This window comes from Microtus ochrogaster, unplaced genomic scaffold, assembly GCF_000317375.1.
Source record: "Microtus ochrogaster isolate Prairie Vole_2 unplaced genomic scaffold, MicOch1.0 UNK1, whole genome shotgun sequence".
Classification (NCBI taxonomy): Eukaryota; Metazoa; Chordata; class Mammalia; order Rodentia; family Cricetidae; genus Microtus; species Microtus ochrogaster.
Window position 1 is genome coordinate 27,408,005 of NW_004949099.1, and position 18,266 is coordinate 27,426,270.

Here is an 18,266-nt window from a genome sequence, read left to right on the forward strand (position 1 = left end):
AAAAAAAAAAAAAAAAAAAGAAAAGAAAAAAAATTTATCATGCATATATAGCATGTGCAATGACTTTATTTTTTTTTTTTTTGGAGACAAGGTCTTACTGTGTCATTCTTGCTGGACCAGCACTCACAAGTCTCATGTCCACACAGATCCACCTGCCTCTGCTTTCCAAGTGCTGGGAATGCATGTGCACCATTGTGTCCAGCAAAGAGGCTTTAATAGCTAGTTCAGTGACGTGGTTATATAGTTATGTTGTTTTGGTTTTGATGGGAGCTTGCTAGGGTGTGTGTGCATTCTAAACTTGAACTTGTGATCCTCCTGTCTTAGCTCTTTCTTAGCTGAGGTTGCAGGTGTGTGTCACCACATCTGGTCCAGCTGTGTCAGTGTTTACACATGCTTCGACTTCTACAATGTGCACAAGGTGAACCATGAATTCGGTTGCAGTTTTTAAACTTTGAAATCGTCTAAATCTTTCTTCTTTTCAACTTTTTGGCCTTCCTCTTTGGCACCTCAGGAAGCTCACTAGGGGCCAGGGCTTCAAGAACAGACACACATCAGGCATCTCATCTTGTCACACAGTAGTGATGGCTTTCTTTATTCAACAGACATTGACTGAATAATTACTCCATGCCAGACACGGTTATAGACGGGAAGGAAATTAATAAGCAAACTCTCTGAAACTCCCATCCTTATGGAGCTGGAGTTGGGATTAGGGAGGGGTTGAGAGACGATCCAGTAGACCTGTGTAGATGTAAGGTGTACAGTAAGGTAGATGGTGACTGGAGTTTGGAGAGAAGTCAAGAGAGGGGGATGGGAAGAGAGTTGCAGTAGTGAGAGGCACTATAGCAAGGGATGTGAAGGGTCCTGTATTTGAGAGACGGGTGTTCCATAGGGAGAATGCACATGCAAAGGCCCCCAGGGTAGGGTCAAGATCGAGCGTGCTTGAGGAATATGAAGAAACCTCATGTGTTTGCAGCAAAGTAGTCAAGACAAGGTACTAACAGATGAGGTTAGAAAGGGGTCAGAAACTAGGCTGGTTAAGGTCTTGCAAGCTGTTGCAAGCACTGCAGCTTTTACTGGTATTACTATGTGGGGCGTAGGCAGAGTCCAGGGAAAGTCATTGGCATTGAGGAGGTAGCAGGATTCTACAGGCTGCAGAGGAAGAAGAGTTGTCCCACGATGCAAGCTGGAGCCTCTGTGGGTTTGTCTCTGGGCTTGTGGCTGGGGACAAAGCCTGGTCTGTCCTCCCAGGGCCTCCTAGTCTGAGGGTTTGGTGGAATTTCCAATGGGACAGTTGGTGAGTATGGCCCAGGCTTGGCTGTGCAGCAGGGTGAAGGGAGTCTGAATCCCACCCCCTTTGCTTTCCCCGTTAGCCCTGCCCTGGCTCAATGTGTCTGCAGATGGTGACAGTGTTCACTTGGTACTGGACGTCTCTGAGGAGCAGAACTTTGGCTTCTTACTGTACTGGGATCAGGTCCAGGGTCCCCTCAAACCCTGGAGGTACAAAAACCTGGTGAGGCTCCTCCTTCAGGTCCATGTTCACCCTGTGCTCATGCCCACATTAAGGATGTATGCAAACTGTCAAAGGGGACCTTTGAAGGGGTGCAGTGTGTGTGGGGGGGTCTGTCTGCCTATTTCCCTCTACTTTGGGCCTCTCTGTTTCTTCTCCTTATCTTCCCTTAACTCACTTCCATCTGTTTATCCCACAGACTGGACCACAGACTATCACCTTAAACCATACAGACCTGGTTCCCTGCCTCTGCATTCAGGTAGGAGCAGAATCCACCTGCACGTGGGAAACAGGGCTAGGGAGGTACAGAGGGATGGCCTCCGATCTTCTAGTGTCACTGTTCTCCCCACTCTGTGGGGACCATGGCCCCTTTGGGTGGCTGGCTGTCTCTTTACTCTTGTTGTCCTGTGCGTTCTCCTTGTTATGTGCCCAGAATGCTCCTGGGGTCCTTTATCCACAGGACTGTTCCTCGTGACTTAGATGTCACTTCTTCCCTGAAGCCTTTCCCTCCTCTTCTAGTTCCCTCTTCGAGTTCCCGTGAAGGGTAGGACCCATGCTACGTGCTTAAATGAGCTTGAATCCTTGCCATTTACTGGCTGAATGACCTTGGGCAGGCCACTGCCTCTGTCAGCCTGCTTCTTATCTGTAGTCTGGATCAACTGTACCCTCCCGGGGCTGTTGTAAAGAAGGGTGCCACATCTAGGTTTGAATGTGTTGGCTGCTGCCACTCCCTCTAACTGCACATGATATTATTCATCGAGTCCCAGGCACGTGACCTCTTACTCATTCTTCCCCCTTCCTCTCCGTCTTCAGTTCACCTTGGGCCTCTATAATCTCTCCTGTAGTCTGTCAACAACCTCTACACCCTACCTCCCTTTCCAGGGCCTTTCTGCCATCCCTGGTTCTCTAGCTTTACCCTTAACTGAACCTTTCCCAGTAGACTTCCTTCCAACTTCTCCTTTATGAAGTTTGTTATTTCCCGTGGAACTGCTGACCAAGGCTCGCCCACCCTGCCTTTCCTCAGGCATTTCCCACCTCTGTTTCCAGGTACCCAAACTTTCCTGGCTCACATCCACTCTTTCCCAAAGCTTCTCCACTCTCCTGGCCTCTCTTAGTTCCCAATCCCCCTGTCCTTCTGGCTTTTCTTGTCCATGTGTCACTTCCTTTAACGTTTGGGCTTCTGTCTAACTTTTCGTTGCATACGTAAGATGCTCAGTGAATATTTGGAAGTGGCTAAGTGACTAACGTTTACATATTTTATCCTTACTACAACTGTGAGTCTGTGACTTCCTTGAAGGCAAGCAAAGCCTATCTTATTCAAACACAGGAACTTTGCCAGACTCTTGGACAGTTCCTGGCATGCAGTGGGTGCTAATATTGGCTGTAGAGATGAATGAACAAATCCCCACTGCCAAACACAATGGTAGGACACATGGCAGATGCTCAGGAAATGTGCGCTGTGATTTAACGGCATCGCCATGCCCAGTGCCCACCACTGAGCAGGTTCTCTCGGTTAAACATTTGATGAATAAGTTAATGGTTTCTCACGGCATAGTGTTAAGCACATGGTGATGCTCTTACAAACCTAGCACAGTATTTGATACACAGGCGGTATTCACACAATGGTTGTGAAGTGAATCAAGATGAATAACCTAAGGCTCTTAGTGTATACCACACTGCTAAGACACACAGTAGGCACTCATTAACAGTTGGGTGAAAAGCCAGGTATGATGGTGAGTGCTTTTAATCCCCGCCCTCAAAAGGCAAAGGCAGCTGGATCTCTGCTAGTTCCAGGCCAGACAAGGCTACATAGTGAGACCCTGTATCAAAAATAGAAAAACAAACAAGCACAAGCCCCTTGCCCCAAGTTGAGAGAAGATGTTCTGTCACATGGCAGTGGTCACTGAGAGAATCCAAATTCCCATCTCTAGAGCTCTGTAAGAGGGGAGGAAGGTGGTGAGTGTTTGTGAGACCTGCCTCCAGGAGTGTATCCTGGAATGCAGCAGGGTCTGACACATGTTCATGGATGAGTGACTGGGTTGGATCGACTTTTTTCTTCCCAGGTGTGGCCCCTGGAGCCAGACTCTGTTAGGACCAGTTTCTGCCCTTTCCGGGAAGGTGAGTGGATCTCCTGTGGCAAGGGGTTGGCTGCGTAGGAAGGCTGATTCATGTTTAGTAACCCCGACTCTTTTCTCTAGATCCCCGTGCACACCGGAACCTTTGGCACATAGCCAGGCTGCAGGTGCTGTCCCCAGGAAGATGGCAGCTAAATGCACCATGCTCTCTGCCGGCCAAGGTGGCACTCTGCTGGCAGGCACCAGACCAGGTTCCCTGCCAGCCCCTTATGCCACCAATGCTCCAGGAGAATGTCACTGTGAATGTGAGGTCAAAGGCAGACCCAGGATGGAGAGAGAAAGGGGGACCCCAGGTTTTCCCTTTGCAACTTCACTTATTTCCTGCCTTCCACAGAAGCCTCATGAGTTCCCTTCGGTGAGAGGCCACCCCAACCTCTGTGTCCAGGTCAGAATGGTGATCAAAAGCATTGGGCTGAGGGTGGGACCCCGCACCAATTCTTTTCCCCAAACTACAGCGTCCACAGGTACTCCTTGGAACTCATGCCCCTGTCACACACATCATACACAGACACACTAATAATAAAAATAAAATAATTTTTAGGTTAAAAATAAAAGCATTCATTCAAGATTTAGCTGGGCAAGGTGGCTCATGCCTATATTCCTAGCACTTGGGAGACGGAGGCAGGAGGACGTGCTGCCCTGAGTTCGAGGCCACCCTGGCCTGAGCTGTAGTGAATGACAGGCCAGCCTAGGTTAAAGATCGAGACCGTTTCAAAACAAAACATATTGGTTGACTATCTACTACGTGCCAGCCACTTTGAGACAGCTGTCAGTGAACAAAACCAAGAGCTGTTCCTCTCGTCACAGAACCTGCTCCTAAGGAAGGAAGGTGAACAATACGTATAACTGAACAGCACGTTAAAGTGAAACTCGTGCTGTGGTAAAAGGTGAAGGCATGGGGAAGGGCAGAGACTGTGATTTTCAGTGGGTGGCAGGTAAGGGCGACCGGTTGTAAGTGCTTCAAGACCCAGAGCGCTGCAGGGTTGTAAGCTCCGTCAGCACAGGTCTTCTCCCAAGGCCTGCTCTGAGACAGATGGGTGACTCCCAATCCTGCAGCTGAACCCAGATGTGCCTAACCTCAGGTCCAGAGTGCAGAGCCGGCCTGACGGGCTTCCTCTTGCCTGCTCCTTCCCTTGTGGACTTTCCGGCCCTGGCTCTTGCTTTTCCTAGTGCTCCTAATTCTGGCCCCTTCTAAGCAGGTGAGCAGCTTGGAGAAGGTACAGTTCCAAGAATGCTTGTGGGCTGGTGAGTGGGGCTTGAGGGTGGCTGGGACAGGGTCCCTTGCAATTGGGGTGAGCCATGGAGAAACTGCTTCTGGGGGTGAAGGTCAGGGGATGGGTGGAAGACAAGTGGCAACTCCTGAGTGGGTCTTACTAGAGTGGCCTCTCCCTCCTCCCAGACTCCTTGGGGCCCTTCAAGGACGATATGCTATTAGTGGAGATGAGAACCGGCCTAAACGACACATCAGTCTGTGCCTTGGAACCCAGTGGCTGTACAGCACTGCCTAGCAACACTTCCACGGTGAGGACCAAGGAATCTCCCTCCAGGCCTTCCCGGCTCCATCTCAACTATGGCTTCATATTGTCCTTCTATCCCATTACCTTCTATTCTGCTACTGCTCTGCCAGGCCCAGTACAGCTCTCTTGGAATAGTGTGTGTGTGTGTGTGTGTCTGTGTGTGTGCGCGCGCGCCCAAGTCTCCCAGCGTCTCTCGACAAACAATTCTGCTCCACTGCAGCACCTTCCATGCTGCCCCAGGTGACAGCCCCCCTTCCCTTGACTTGCAGAGAGCTGCTCACCTTGGAGAGCAGTTGCTGCAAGACTTCCTGACACACCAGTGCGTGCAGGTGAGTTGGTGATATAGCGTGTCTTGGTGCCTACAGGCAAGATCCTTCAAACCTGCACTGGCCAACCTGTTCCACTTGCTTTGTGTCTAGCCCTGGGTCGGTAAAGAGCAGGAGCGTATAGTTCCTGTCCCCCAGGTGCTCACTTCTGGCTAGAGACTGGCTAAGTGATACACACCCCCAGTGTTAGGGTCTAGAAAGAGCTTTGAGGAAGACTGCCTTTGAGGAAGGCCCCACTTGGCACAGAACTCAGCTTAGGCACAGCTTGAGCAAAAGCAGGAACCTGCTCTGGGCAGGGAAGTATGCAGAGCCAAGGGTAGGAGATTGAACAGGCTGGGCAGAAATTATTAGGTGTTGAACAGCAGGGGCCTGTGGTTGTGTCTTTTTTTGTTTTTGTTTTTGAGACAGGGTTTCTCTGTGTAACAGTCCTGAAACTCGCTTGGCCTCAAACTCACAGAGATCCTCCTGCCTGCCTCCCAAGTGTGGGATTAAAGGCGTGCGCCAGCAGCACCGGCCTGTGGTTGTGTCTTGCAGCTGTGGAAGGAGGATGACCTGGGAACGCTATGGGCCTGTCCCATGGACAAGTGTGAGTATACCAGGAACTGCTCTTCCTAGGTAGGGAGCTGACTTGGACGACAGGGACTACAGGGCTGGGCAACGGCTGCAATGCTTTGCCTGGCTCAAAAACATCACAGCTACATTCCTTTATCCATCCCAAAACCACAGAGGCAGAAAGATGGTTCAGTCGGCAAAGCCACTTGCCACCAAGCCTGACAACCTGAGCTCCCTGCCTAGAGTTGTCCTCTGACCTCCACACACGCTCTGTGGTGTGTGGAGAAAGAGACACACAGAGACAGACACACATAGACACCCAGAACACACTTTCAGAGATCCCAGCATTACCAAAAAGGCAGAACCTGCCCTTGCCAACGCAAGTCTAAAAGAGCCAGTAGAGAACATCCAACCAAGAAGTATGAACTGTTGAATGTTTGCAGGTGTGATCTTGTAACAGTGCTAGGTAACGAAGCACGAAGCAGTGGAAAGGGTTCGGGGGGAGGGAGGGAGTGTGAATGAGCGGAGTGGCTGCCTGACCTAGGTGGGATGAAAGGTTCAGGGGAAAGGTCCCAGCCTCACTGTGAGGTCTGACCTAGGTAAAGGGAGTCAAGCAGCATTTTTAAGACTATGCAGAACATTTCTGAGAGTTTCCAAGGCAGTCGGTGTGGTTAGAGTCTTGGGAGGAAGATGGGAGGCTCATGAGAGATGTGGGATTTTATGTTCCCAGCAACACCAGCTTCCTCAAGGGTTAAAATAAAGCTGTCTCAAACAGATCTCGGTGGATACCCACAGAGTGAACCACTGAATCAGAAAGGGGGGGGGCTAGTCAGAAGGCTTTTGCAGTCATGGCAAGACAACAAGGTTAAGGGCCTGCAACCCTACACTTAAGGGGCACTATCAGCTGACATTTAAGCATTTACGAGGCCTGACACTGTTTTGTATTTTACATGTAACCCTATGCACTTAGTACCGTTATCCCAAATTTACAAGCTTGAAAACTGAGGCAGGTCACACAGATATAGATGGAGCTTTTTCAGTGCACAAGCTCTGACACTGTGACTTTGGGGCAAATTACTCCAAGTCTACTACGGGCCTCAGTTTTCCTCCTCTGTGAAACGGAGCGAAAGGTGTAAGGTTTCTAACTAGCCCATTCTTCCTTGTCTATCCCAGACATCCATAAGCGCTGGGTCCTGGTGTGGCTGGTCTGCCTACTCTTGGTCGCTGTACTTTTCTTCTCTCTCCTTCTAAAAAAGGATCGTGTGAAAGGTGAGCGCCTCCCTGTCCGGGTTTCCAAGGGGCAGCCTCAAAGGGTGACTGTGGGCTCCAGTGGATGGAGGGAAGACAGGTCCGGGCTCACCCACTCGGGCTGGCTCTCCCGACAGCTGCCCCCAGGGCCCGCACAACCTTACTCCTCCACTCTGGCGAGGGAGAGGGCCATGAGCGTTTAGTGGGCGCGCTGGCGTCTGCGTTGAGCCAGCTGCCGCTGCGCGTGGCCGTGGACCTGTGGAGCCGCCGCGAGCTGAGCGCGCACGGGGCCCTGGCCTGGTTCCACGAGCAGCGGCGCCGGACCCTGCAGGAGGATGGCGTGGTGGTCCTCCTCTTCTCGCCAGCGGCGGTGGCGCAGTGCCAGCAGTGGCTCCAACACGAGACTGTGGGACCGGGGCCACATGACACCCTCGCCTCCTGGCTCAGCTGCGTGCTGCCCGACTTCCTGCAAGGCCGGGCGGCCGGCCGCTACGTCGGGGTCTACTTTGACGGGTTGCTGCACCCCGATGCCGTACCCGCCCCTTTCCGCGCCGCGCCGCTCTTCTCCTTGCCTTCGCAGCTGCCCGGCTTCCTGGACGTCCTGCAGGGAGGCTGCTCCCGGAGCACCTGGCGGCCCACGGACAGGGTGGAGCGAGTGGCCCAGGCTCTGCGGGCCGCCCTGGACAGCTGCAACCTGCAATCGGGAGCCCCCGGGAGCTGCGGCGAGGCATGGGACCCGGGACCCTACCCTGCACTCAAATAAAGACCAACACAGTTAACCTAACCGAGTCGCCCTCGTCGTGTGTACGTCCTACTAAACCGCTGAGAGCCTTTAACCCGCGGTCCTTTAAAACCGGGACAGGTGCAGCCCGGCGCCGCTTCTGGTTGGTTAGCATGGGATGACGCAATGTCACATGGCCATCCTTCATTGGCTGTGAGGAGGCTCCGCCCTCCTAGCTGCGGCTTTGGAGAAGGGTGTACTTTTACGGGGGGCGGTGGCGTTAAGGAGACTCGGCCCACAACTCCCGGGGCGGGGGCGGGGACTTTTTTTTTCTCCTTGTAGTCTAGCGGGGTCTGGATCCTTCCCGTCCTGTTCCAGGCCGTCCCTGCGTCTTCCAAAGAGGCGCGGAACTTGACCCCTTCTCTTCACATCCGGATCCGGGCTCCTCCCCCAGGACCGCCCATCCGGCTTTCTCTCGGAATATTTGGAATCTGAACCTTTCTAATTCTGACCCGTACTAACTCACTGAGACCCTAAAACCATGGGCTGACGCCTTCTCCTTTTCCAGCGATCCCTGCCACCTCCCCCTACGGTAACGGAGACATAATTTTTCTCCTGGAGTTATAGATTAGGCTTCTTTCCTCTCCCAGCGTCTCAGCCTCCAGTACCCCAATTCGTCCTCGTTTGTAATTACGTAGATCTGGGGCTTTCAGCCTCAAGGCACCTCGGAAACAAGCCCTCGCTTTCCTCCTTACAGCCTGGCTTCTCCAGTGACCCCTTTCCTTACCCTAAATCTGCACATCCCCCGCCTGGGAAAAGATGGCCCCACAACCCCTATGGGGCCTGGTTCCATCTCTGCTCTGGGGCCTGAGCCTGTTTCTGAGCCTCCCGGGATCTGTCTGGCTCCAGCCCTCTCCACCTCCTCACTCTTCTCCCCGAGCTGAGCCCCATCCATGTCATACCTGCCGAGCACTGGTGGACAGCTTCAACAAGGTGGGTGCACTAATAGCCTCGTGGGAGGGGCCCATTCGCAGAGAGCAGGGTATGGGTTGCTTGCTTTAGCTGTATGGTCTTTGGGAAACAGTGCCTCAGTTTCCTGATCAATAACGTAAACTAGTGAAATGTTAGAAAGTTAAGCCGGGCATGGTGGCAAGGCTTTTAGTCCCAGCATTCGGGAGACAGAGGCAGGTGGATCTCTGAATCCGAGGCCAGCCTGGTTTACAGAGTGAGTTCCAGGACAGAAATCCTGCCTCAGAAAAACAAAAAACAAAAAGGATGCATCAGGCCCTGTACTTAGGTATTCCTAATTTCTTCGCTATCCAGGGCCTAGAGAGGACCATCCGGGACAACTTTGGCGGTGGAAACACTGCCTGGGAGGAAGAGAAGTTGTCCAAATACAAAGACAGGTAAGAAGGTGGTGGGGCGGTACATACCCCAAACTCTTGGTCTCTGTTGATTGGTTGGAACACATTCTCTTGGGAAGCTTTCATTCCGCAGATGTGGAAATTAACAGGACACAGTAAATGAGGAAATGAAGCCCATCTTTGTGAAACTTGCATTTTAGTAGGAGACAAACAGTGCATACTATCTGTCAGGTGAAGAACAGGAATTTGGGTAGACCGCAGGTGTGTGGGAGGTGTTCAGGATGGTTGGTTTGAACAGACACCTCTGCTGAAGTTGCAGGACCCACCTTATGTTTCTCTTAACCGTGGCTGGAGTAGAGTGAGCGAAAGGCTACAGAAAGGAGTTTAGATTTTGTCCTGAACGTGAGGCCTGAAGAGGACATTGGGTTTCCTGAACCTGGGATTACAGGCGATTTTTAGCCACCACGTTGATGCTGGGAGCTGAACCCAGGTCCTCTGCAAGTGCAGCCAATGTTCCTAACTGCTGAGCCATCTTTCCAGCCTCTGGAAAGATGAAGAGATAGATCACTGACAGGAAGCCAGAGCAGGGTGGAGGGAGTGGGGAGAGCAGCTGGGGTGGGGTGGAGCGGGGCGGGTAAACCAGGGTAGCACGGAGGGAATCAGGAGAGCAGCTGGGGTGGGGCGGGTGGGGCGGGGTGGGGCGAGTAAACTTCTGCAGTCTAGGAATAAAGGCAGCGTGAACTAGCAAGACATCCAGTAGTGGACACAGTGAGAACTTGAAGTCTGAGCACATTTTGGAGATCATCGGTTGGCATGATGGGTTCCTTAGGGAACTATGTCAAACCTTTTAAATACATGATATAATACATGTTTATTTCTCATTCTTTTTTAAGAATTTAGTATAATTAATTTTGTTATGTTTACATGTTTGTGTGTGTTCACATGTGCACAGGATATTAACTCCAACTGTCCATTTTATTTATTTTGATTATTTTCTGTATTTGAATGTTTTGCCTGTGTGTCTGTATCCACATGCATACAGTGCCTATGGAAGCCAGAAGGAAGTGTCAGATCACCTGGAACTGGAGTTATAGGTAGTTGTGAGCTACCATGTGGGTGCTGGGAGTTCAACCCGGGTTCTGTGGAAGAGCAGCCAGTGCTCTGAACTGCTGAGCTCTCTCCATTACCTCATATTATTATCGTTGTCATTATTATTATTTTTTTGAGCAGGGTTTCTCTCTCTAGCCATGACTGTCCTGGAACTTGATCTATACACCATACTGGTTTCGAACTTAGAGATGCAGAGTGCTGGAACTAAAGGCATGCGCCACCACGCCCGGCTGTCCCACCTTATTTTTTGAAACAGATTCTCTCACTGAACCTGGAGCTCACTAACTTGGTTATTCTGCTGGATTGGAGACAGGGATCTGCCTGTCTCTGACCCCTCCCCACCCTGTGCTGGGGTTACAGATACCACGTCACACTTGGCTTTTACATGGGGCTGGGAGTCTAAAATCAGGTTCTCATGCTTGTTCGGGAGTCACTTTACCCAGTAAGTCATCTCTCCAGGCCCCAAGTCATATTTTACATAATAAAAAATTCTGTTTTGTGATGATTTCATGTAGACCAGGCAACCCTCCGGCTTACTGTGTAGTTGAAGATGACCTTGAACTCCTGATCTTTGTGGCTCTTCCTCCTAAGCGAAGGGATTACAAGCCTGAGCCATGAGCCACCATACCTGGTTTATATATTAATTTTTTAAATTGTAAAATACACATAAAAGAACTTACCGGCTGGGAATGTAGCCAAGTTGTCAGAGTGCTTGTCTCGTGCACAGTTCCTTCCCCAGCACCCAATAAAACCAGGCATGGTAGTGCACGCCTGTAATTCTAGCGGTGGGGAGCTGGAAGCAGGAGGTTTAGGGAGTGCCCAGCTACGGAACAAGTTCAAGGCCAGTCTAAACAAAACATAATAGGGACACTTAGTACCTTCTTACTGCTAAATAGTTACCACTGTCTACTTCCAGAATTTTCTCCCTTTTAATTTGGTTTTTGTTGTGACATGGTTTCTCTATACAGTTCAGACTGGCCTCTAACTCACTGACTCCTGCCTTAACCCCCAGAGTGCTGGATTGCAGGTATATACCACCACGTTTGGCTTTAAAACATATTCATCACCCCAAAAGAAATCTTCCACCCACTACGGAGCTCTTTCCTCATCCTCCCTTCCCTCAGGCTCCTGGCAGGTGCTGTTATGCTCTCACCGTGCGGAAACCTGTGTGGGTTTTCTGATTCCTGTGAAGCCCTACATCATGTGGCCTTTTATGTCTGGCTCCTTTCACTTAGCATAATGTTTCCGTAGCTCCCTAATTGTGTGATATGTGCAGCATATCCTTCATTCCTTTTAGGGCTGGATAATATCCCGCTGAGTGGTCACGCTGCATTTTCTTTGGCTAATGGGCAGTTGGGTTGTTGTCTCCGTTTTGCCCGCTATGAGTGTTGCGGCTGTGAGCATGTGTGTGCAAGTTTGTATTGGACACCTGTCGTCCATTCTTTTGGGTGTGCGCCGGAGGAGGATTGCTGAGTCATGGTGGCTCCATTTCATTGATTGCACCATTTTGCATTCCCACTCACAGTGCAGAAGGGGTTCGTTTTCTCTACATCCTTGCCACTGCTTGGTAGATCATATGTTTGCAGGAGGGGTGGTCTCTGTCTCTCTGAGTTGGCCTTCCCAGCCTCATGGTGTAATTTTGATGCTGTCTTCCCAGCACGGCTCTCCTAGGCCAGATTCAGGAGCTGAAGACTCAGGATTTACCTGCAGCGGTGTTATTGTTTTATTTGACAGATTGAAAGAAAAAAGAAGTGTGCCCAACATGGTGGTGGGATGTAGAGGCAGGAGAGTTCTAGACCATCCTGGGTGACATAGTGAAAGCCGGGTTGAAACTGTGGGGGCCAGAGGTGAGAAACGAAAACAAGAAAGGCTTAATGACTTGCCCAAATCCTGCCTCTAGCTCCTGACCTAGGCCTGTCTGATCCCAGAGCCAATAGCCCTTCCTGGATATCCAGTGGGAAGGGAGGTCGAGAGAGACCCGAGGCGCAGGTGGGTGGGGTGGAATATGCTCATAACACTCCAGTCCTGTCTGGTCAGCGAAACCCGCCTGGTGGAGGTGCTGGAGGACGTGTGCAGCAAGTCAGACTTCGAGTGCCATCGCCTTCTGGAGCTCAGCGAGGAGCTGGTGGAAGCCTGGTGGTTTCACAAGTGAGAGGCGTGGGGGCTTCCCTTGGGTGGGCCTGCTGGTTTCACAAGTGACAGGCGTGGGGGCTTCCCTCGGGTGGGCCTGGTGGCTTCACAAGTGACAGGCGTGGGGGCTTCCCTCGGGTGGGCCTGGTGGTTTCACAAGTGACAGGCGTGGGGGCTTCCCTTGGGTGGGCCTGCTGGTTTCACAAGTAAGAGGCATGGGGGGGGGCTTCCCTCGGGTGGGCCTGGTGCTTTCACAGGAGAAAGGAGCCTTCCTTGGGAGTGGGTTACAGGCAGGCCGTGATAATATGGTTTTTACTGCCAAGAAATGGTTGCATGCCAGCCTTGTTTGGAGCCTTCCAAACCTAGATCTAAGGACTTGCTGTGGGTACCAGGCTCCCATTCTGGGCCTATTTACCCCTCTGCCAAGTGGAAAAGGGGCCTTAGTCAAGTGGTTTCTGGGACACGTGCCCAGGCTGAGTTACAGATTGGGTAAGAGGCAGAAGGAGGCGGCCACTCTGACACTGTCTCAGCGCCTGCTCTCCCTTTCACCTCATCTGCCCCTTCCTAGGCAGCAAGAAGCTCCAGACCTCTTCCAGTGGCTCTGTTCGGATTCCCTGAAGCTCTGCTGCCCCTCTGGCACTTTTGGGCCCTCCTGTCTGCGTGAGTCCTCTTTGGAAGTGGGAGGAGAGTACTGAGGCCCCGGAGCCAGGCTAGGCTGTGTGAGAGCAGGGTTACTCAGGTGGCACCTCCAGTCCTATGCTCTGGCCTGTCTCTCGGGCCTGAAGTGAACACATCAGTGGCTCAGGCTGGGAAAAGAAGCACAGGGCTAGCCTGGTGCAATGTTACTGTTATCAGCTATTAAATAAAAGTTACCCCACCCCTGCGTCCTTCATTCTCCCCTCTAGTCAGACCGTACCTAGGGAGGGGCAGACACATGCCCTGAAGCCTCCATTATTGCTGTCTGTCCACCTCTTCAGACACAAGGCAAGAGCTGAACTTAGTTTAGTTCTGTCTTAATTAACTTATTATTGGTTTTGTTTTTATTTGAGGTGGCAAGGTTGCATCTGTGAGCCCAGGCTCTGAACTTGTATAATCCGGACTGAGCCTTCTGGGTGCTGGAATTGCAGGCACGTGCCATCATGCCAGGCCCCTAGCCCTTTTTGAAATTACTTTTCCTGTAAACAAGGAAAAGGGTCCGGCATTGGAACGATCAGTTCAGCCTTTAGAAAAGATTCATTAGATGTGGTGGTGCATGCCTGTCAATGCTAGCACTCAAGAAGCTGAGGCAGGAGGATGTTCAAAGTCTATTCAGATAAATTATCTGGTCTTCCTGAAGAGTCCATCGCAAACATAAACAAACACTGTGTGTATGTATGAAGGAAGGAGAATTGAGTTTGAGGCCGCCATGGTCTATATAGTGAGTTCCAGACCAGCTAAGGCATATAAATGAGACCTCTCAAAAAAGAAAAAAAAAACCAAAACTAAGTAGTTAAATAAAAATAAGTGAAAAGTTTGCTTAATTGTTTTGCAATAGGCTATTTTATATAGCTTTATGACAGACTATGTAAATATTAAACTTAATCTTCCTTTCCAAAAATTATTTAGAACCATATAGAAAATAACCTCTTGGATGACAAAGTTGCATATAAGATCTCACCCAATTGATGTCTGCCCACAGCATGTCCTGGGGGCACAGAGAGGCCCTGCGGTGGCTACGGGCAGTGTGAAGGGGAAGGGACTCGAGGGGGCAGCGGGCACTGTGACTGTCAAGTCGGCTATGGGGGCGAGGCCTGTGGCCAGTGTGGCCTTGGCTACTTTGAGGCGGAGCGCAACAGCAGCCATCTGGTATGTTCGGGTAGGTAGCCAAAAGGTGTGGTACGGGGCAGGGATAGCCAGAATACCTGCCTGCCTATCCTCATACTGTCTGCTTTTTACCCAGCATGTTTTGGTCCCTGTGCCCGCTGCACAGGACCTGAGGAATCCCACTGTCTGCAGTGCAAGAAAGGCTGGGCCCTGCATCATCTCAAGTGTGTAGGTAAGTGGGGAACACTGGTGGGGCCTGGACTTGACTCCCTGGCCTATACCAGTACCATCCCATTCACATGAACCCTCAGCCTGGAAAGGCAGCAGAGGTGTTCACAGTCCAGCATGACCTGCGTGCAGCAGAGGATGCACGCCCAGGCCAGCTCAGTGCAGGGCAGTGATGAACAGGAAGGCCTTCTTGGAAGAGGTGCTACTTTGGCCAAGTCTTTTTTCTTTTCCCCACTTAAGTTTTTTGAGACAGGGTTTCTTTGTGCAGCTCTCACTGTCTTGGAACTTGCTTTGCAGACCAGGCTGGCCTCGAACTCAGAGACTCCCTTGCCTCTGCCTTACCCTTTATTTATTTTTTTAAGATTTATTTATTATTCAGTGTTCTGTCTGCAAGTATGCCTGCATGCCTGAAGAGGGCACCAGATCTTATTGCAGATGGTTGTGATGGTTGTGAGCCACCAGGTAGTTGCTGGGAATTAAACTCAGGACCTCTGGAAGAGCACAAAGTGCTCTTAACCCCTGAGCCATCTCTCCAGCCCTTGCTGAGAGATCAACAACCAAATCTTACAAAAACAAAACAACAACAAAAATCCAGCGTGGGCTCAGTAGTGAAATGACTCAGCAGTTAAAGGTGCTTGCTGCCAAACTGAAGATCAGAACCTAATCCTGGGACAGGGATTAGGTGCAAGGAGAAGGCCAGCTCCAGCAGGTCGTCCTCTGATTTCCAAGTGTGTGCTGTGGCATGGACGCACCCACACACATGCACATTTGCATATATGCATGAAAACGATAAATACACTTTGTTCTTAAAGAATGACAAGAATTGAGGGGGCTGGAAAGATGGCTCAGAGGTTAGGAACACTGACTGCTCTTCCAGAGGTCCTGAGTTCAATTCCCAGCAACCACATGGTGGCTCACAACCATCTGTAATGAGGTCTGGTGCCCTCTTCTGGCTTGCAGGCAGGCATACACACAGACAGAATATTGTATACATAATAAATAAACAAATATTTAAAAAAAAAGAATTGAAAGCCAGGTATAGTAACGTACTCCTAGGATTTAGCTCTGGAGTGGTGGGAGCAGGATTAGAAATTAAAGGTCATCCTTGGAAGCACAGTAGTCGCAGGCCAGGTTGGGCTGCATGAGACCCTGTCTCATAAACTAAAGAAGTTTTTCTGCATACAACAGTCTTGATGTGAGTGGTGCAGGTTAGCAGTGTAGCTGTCCTGTCAGTCACTCGGGGACCCAGGTCCCCTCTATCTGTGGCATCCCCTTGGATATAAACTGTATGGATGGTACTGAGTCATGACCATCTCCTGCTTCTGTCTCAGCACTCAGGAAGTGAGAAGGGGCTGGTTGTGTTAAGGCTAAGGTAAAAGTAGACTATGTCGCTCCCATCTCCATACCCGTCTGCCGGCTGAGCTTAGCTACAGGGCAGACAGACTTGCGTCTCCGACTGAGCAGTGCTAGTCCAGCTGCAGGATTACTTCAGAGTTGGCAGCCAGCTTGCGGTTGCTCCCACACTCACGATTGCAGGCAAGCCCACTCCTGAAAGTCCTGCCCTCGTTTCTCTGCAAGTCCTGCAAAGTGACACTCCTGACCTTGGCCCTCTCTCCACAGACATCGACGAGTGTGGCACAGAGGAAGCCACCTGTGGAGCCAACCAGTTCTGCGTGAACACAGAAGGCTCCTATGAGTGTCGAGGTCAGTTTCCACTGCTGAAGGACAAGGCTGGGGTGGAGGAGAGGGACAGGAGATGCTGCTTCATGCTTCTCCCTCCAAGCTTCTGCCTTCTGAGACTCCAGAGCCCTCAGCTGCCTGAGATCACCTCTGCCTCCCCTCCCCTCCCCTCTGCCCTCTCCAGATTGTGCAAAGGCCTGCCTGGGTTGTATGGGAGCAGGGCCAGGCCGCTGCAAAAAATGCAGCCGTGGCTACCAGCAGGTGGGCTCCAAGTGCCTAGGTGAGTCTTATGCCAATGGGGGCTGGAGGGTGGGAGAGGCAAGGGAAGGAGACATGCCACATTGAGTCTGGGTGGGAGTGAAATGCAGTCTGGGGTGCTGTGCGGGAACTCGGGGCAGTCAGCACTGTGACCCTTTCCCACCTCCCCCAGATGTGGATGAGTGTGAAACGGTGGTATGTCCAGGAGATAACGAGCAGTGTGAGAACACAGACGGCAGCTACCGCTGTGTCTGTGCTGAGGGCTACAGGCAGGAGGAAGGTGTCTGCGTGAAGGAGCAGATCCCAGGTGAGCAGGGAGGGGAGGCTGGGCTGGGCTGGGCTGACCCGGTCCAGCTTGCAGACAAGCTCCCCCTCCAGACCCCACTTCACCGCCACCCAAAGAGGCTGTACCTGGTCCCTGTGTATGTTTTCAAGGTTGGCTTTTGAGACTGCATTTTCTCACATCCCAGGTAGAAAGAGAGAACCAGATTTGGCACCAAAACACTCTGCCTCCCTAAGCCTTTTTTCTCCCGTCCAAAGGGACCAGTCCTCTGCAAAGCCTTGGGCAGCCCCGTCACTTCTCAGCCTCTTTCAAGCTTAGGGTGGCAGGGTCTCAGCTGCCCCTGCAGAGGCTTTCTGAGTAGTGAGTGATGCCATGTGCTTGGTGAGCCAGGTGGGCTCAGCAGCAGTGATGAGGTGTGGGGGGGCGCGGGTAGCTCGCTCTGGGAACTGCCAGGAACGAGGCACCGGCATGCCACACCTCCTCTGCAGAGCCGGCGGGCTTCTTCGCGGAGATGACGGAGGATGAGCTGGTGGTCCTGCAGCAGATGTTCTTTGGTGTCATCATCTGCGCTCTGGCCACGCTCGCTGCTAAGGGTGACCTGGTGTTCACTGCCATCTTCATTGGAGCCGTGGCAGCTATGACTGGGTACTGGCTGTCAGAGCGAAGTGACCGTGTGCTGGAGGGCTTCATCAAGGGCAGATAATCTCTCCTCCCACCCAGGATACCCCCAGAGGTCATAGCTCTCTCTCTCCTGCTGGACACCTGGGACAGTATGGTTTCTCTTTGAGATTGGGGTAAACACCCTTACCTGCCTTACTGAGCAGCCCAGGACCCCAGTAGGCCCGGGGATTAAAAAGAAGCCCCAAAGCTGATGCCATGAGAACCTTGCCTAGGAGACTGGCAGGCATTACAGTGTGTGAATTTCAAAAGACAGTTTCTCCTTAGGGAGGTTGTAGGTTCTGACCCCCCACCCAGGATGAGAGGTGTCCCCTCAGGGGTGAGGCCACCGTAGCCCTCCTCCCAGGTGCATGCTGCCAGCTCCTGTTGTGATTGACCCCCCACAGCCCAGCCATCGACTTATTTATTCATCTCAGGAAATAAAGGAAAGGTCTTGAAAACTGGAAAAGCGTCAGTCTTAACTACCCATCACTGCTACCTCAGTGAAGTTTTCCACCCTGGGAAATCGAGGGCTGCCGAGTGGTGGGAAGGGCTGGAGAGATGGGTCAATCGTTAAGAGTGCTTGTTGCCCTAGCATAGGATCCAGGTTCAATTCCCAACATCCATGTGGTGGCTCACAACCATCCATCCTCCAGTTCCAAGGGATCAGACTCGGTCTTCTGACCTTCTCGGGTACACATGGTACACATATGTGTACACAATACACATATGCATGCAGGCAAAACA

The 18,266-nt window shown here is 51.5% G+C and overlaps 2 protein-coding genes across 3 annotated transcripts in view; both read left to right on the forward strand.

Moving 5' to 3' along the window:
• Positions 1-8,059, forward strand: part of Il17rc (interleukin 17 receptor C) — a 12,243-nt gene extending 4,184 nt beyond the window's left edge. The window contains exons 8-18 of the mRNA XM_005365010.3: positions 1,371-1,510; positions 1,707-1,766; positions 3,571-3,625; positions 3,706-3,887; positions 3,977-4,027; positions 4,842-4,887; positions 5,042-5,163; positions 5,429-5,488; positions 6,020-6,071; positions 7,211-7,306; positions 7,423-8,059. Coding sequence (XP_005365067.1) covers positions 1,371-1,510; positions 1,707-1,766; positions 3,571-3,625; positions 3,706-3,887; positions 3,977-4,027; positions 4,842-4,887; positions 5,042-5,163; positions 5,429-5,488; positions 6,020-6,071; positions 7,211-7,306; positions 7,423-8,048 — 1,490 coding nt within the window. The 3' untranslated portion in view covers positions 8,049-8,059. The remainder of the gene's footprint in view (positions 1-1,370; positions 1,511-1,706; positions 1,767-3,570; positions 3,626-3,705; positions 3,888-3,976; positions 4,028-4,841; positions 4,888-5,041; positions 5,164-5,428; positions 5,489-6,019; positions 6,072-7,210; positions 7,307-7,422) is intronic.
• A 253-nt stretch (positions 8,060-8,312) lies between these two features.
• On the forward strand, positions 8,313-18,114 carry Creld1 (cysteine rich with EGF like domains 1). Of its 2 annotated transcripts, XM_005365013.3 has the most exons (11): positions 8,313-8,598; positions 8,764-8,999; positions 9,330-9,412; positions 12,518-12,628; positions 13,179-13,270; positions 14,289-14,465; positions 14,550-14,645; positions 16,262-16,345; positions 16,506-16,601; positions 16,752-16,886; positions 17,351-18,114. In XM_005365013.3, the coding sequence occupies exons 2-11, from the start codon at positions 8,826-8,828 to the stop codon at positions 17,563-17,565; spliced, it is 1,263 nt and encodes a 420-aa protein (XP_005365070.1). In that variant the 5' UTR covers positions 8,313-8,598; positions 8,764-8,825; the 3' UTR covers positions 17,566-18,114. The 2 variants fall into 2 exon arrangements, with proteins under 2 accessions (XP_005365070.1, XP_005365069.1); XM_005365012.2 differs by having other exon boundaries at positions 8,313-8,999.
• The last annotated feature ends 152 nt before the right edge of the window (positions 18,115-18,266 follow it).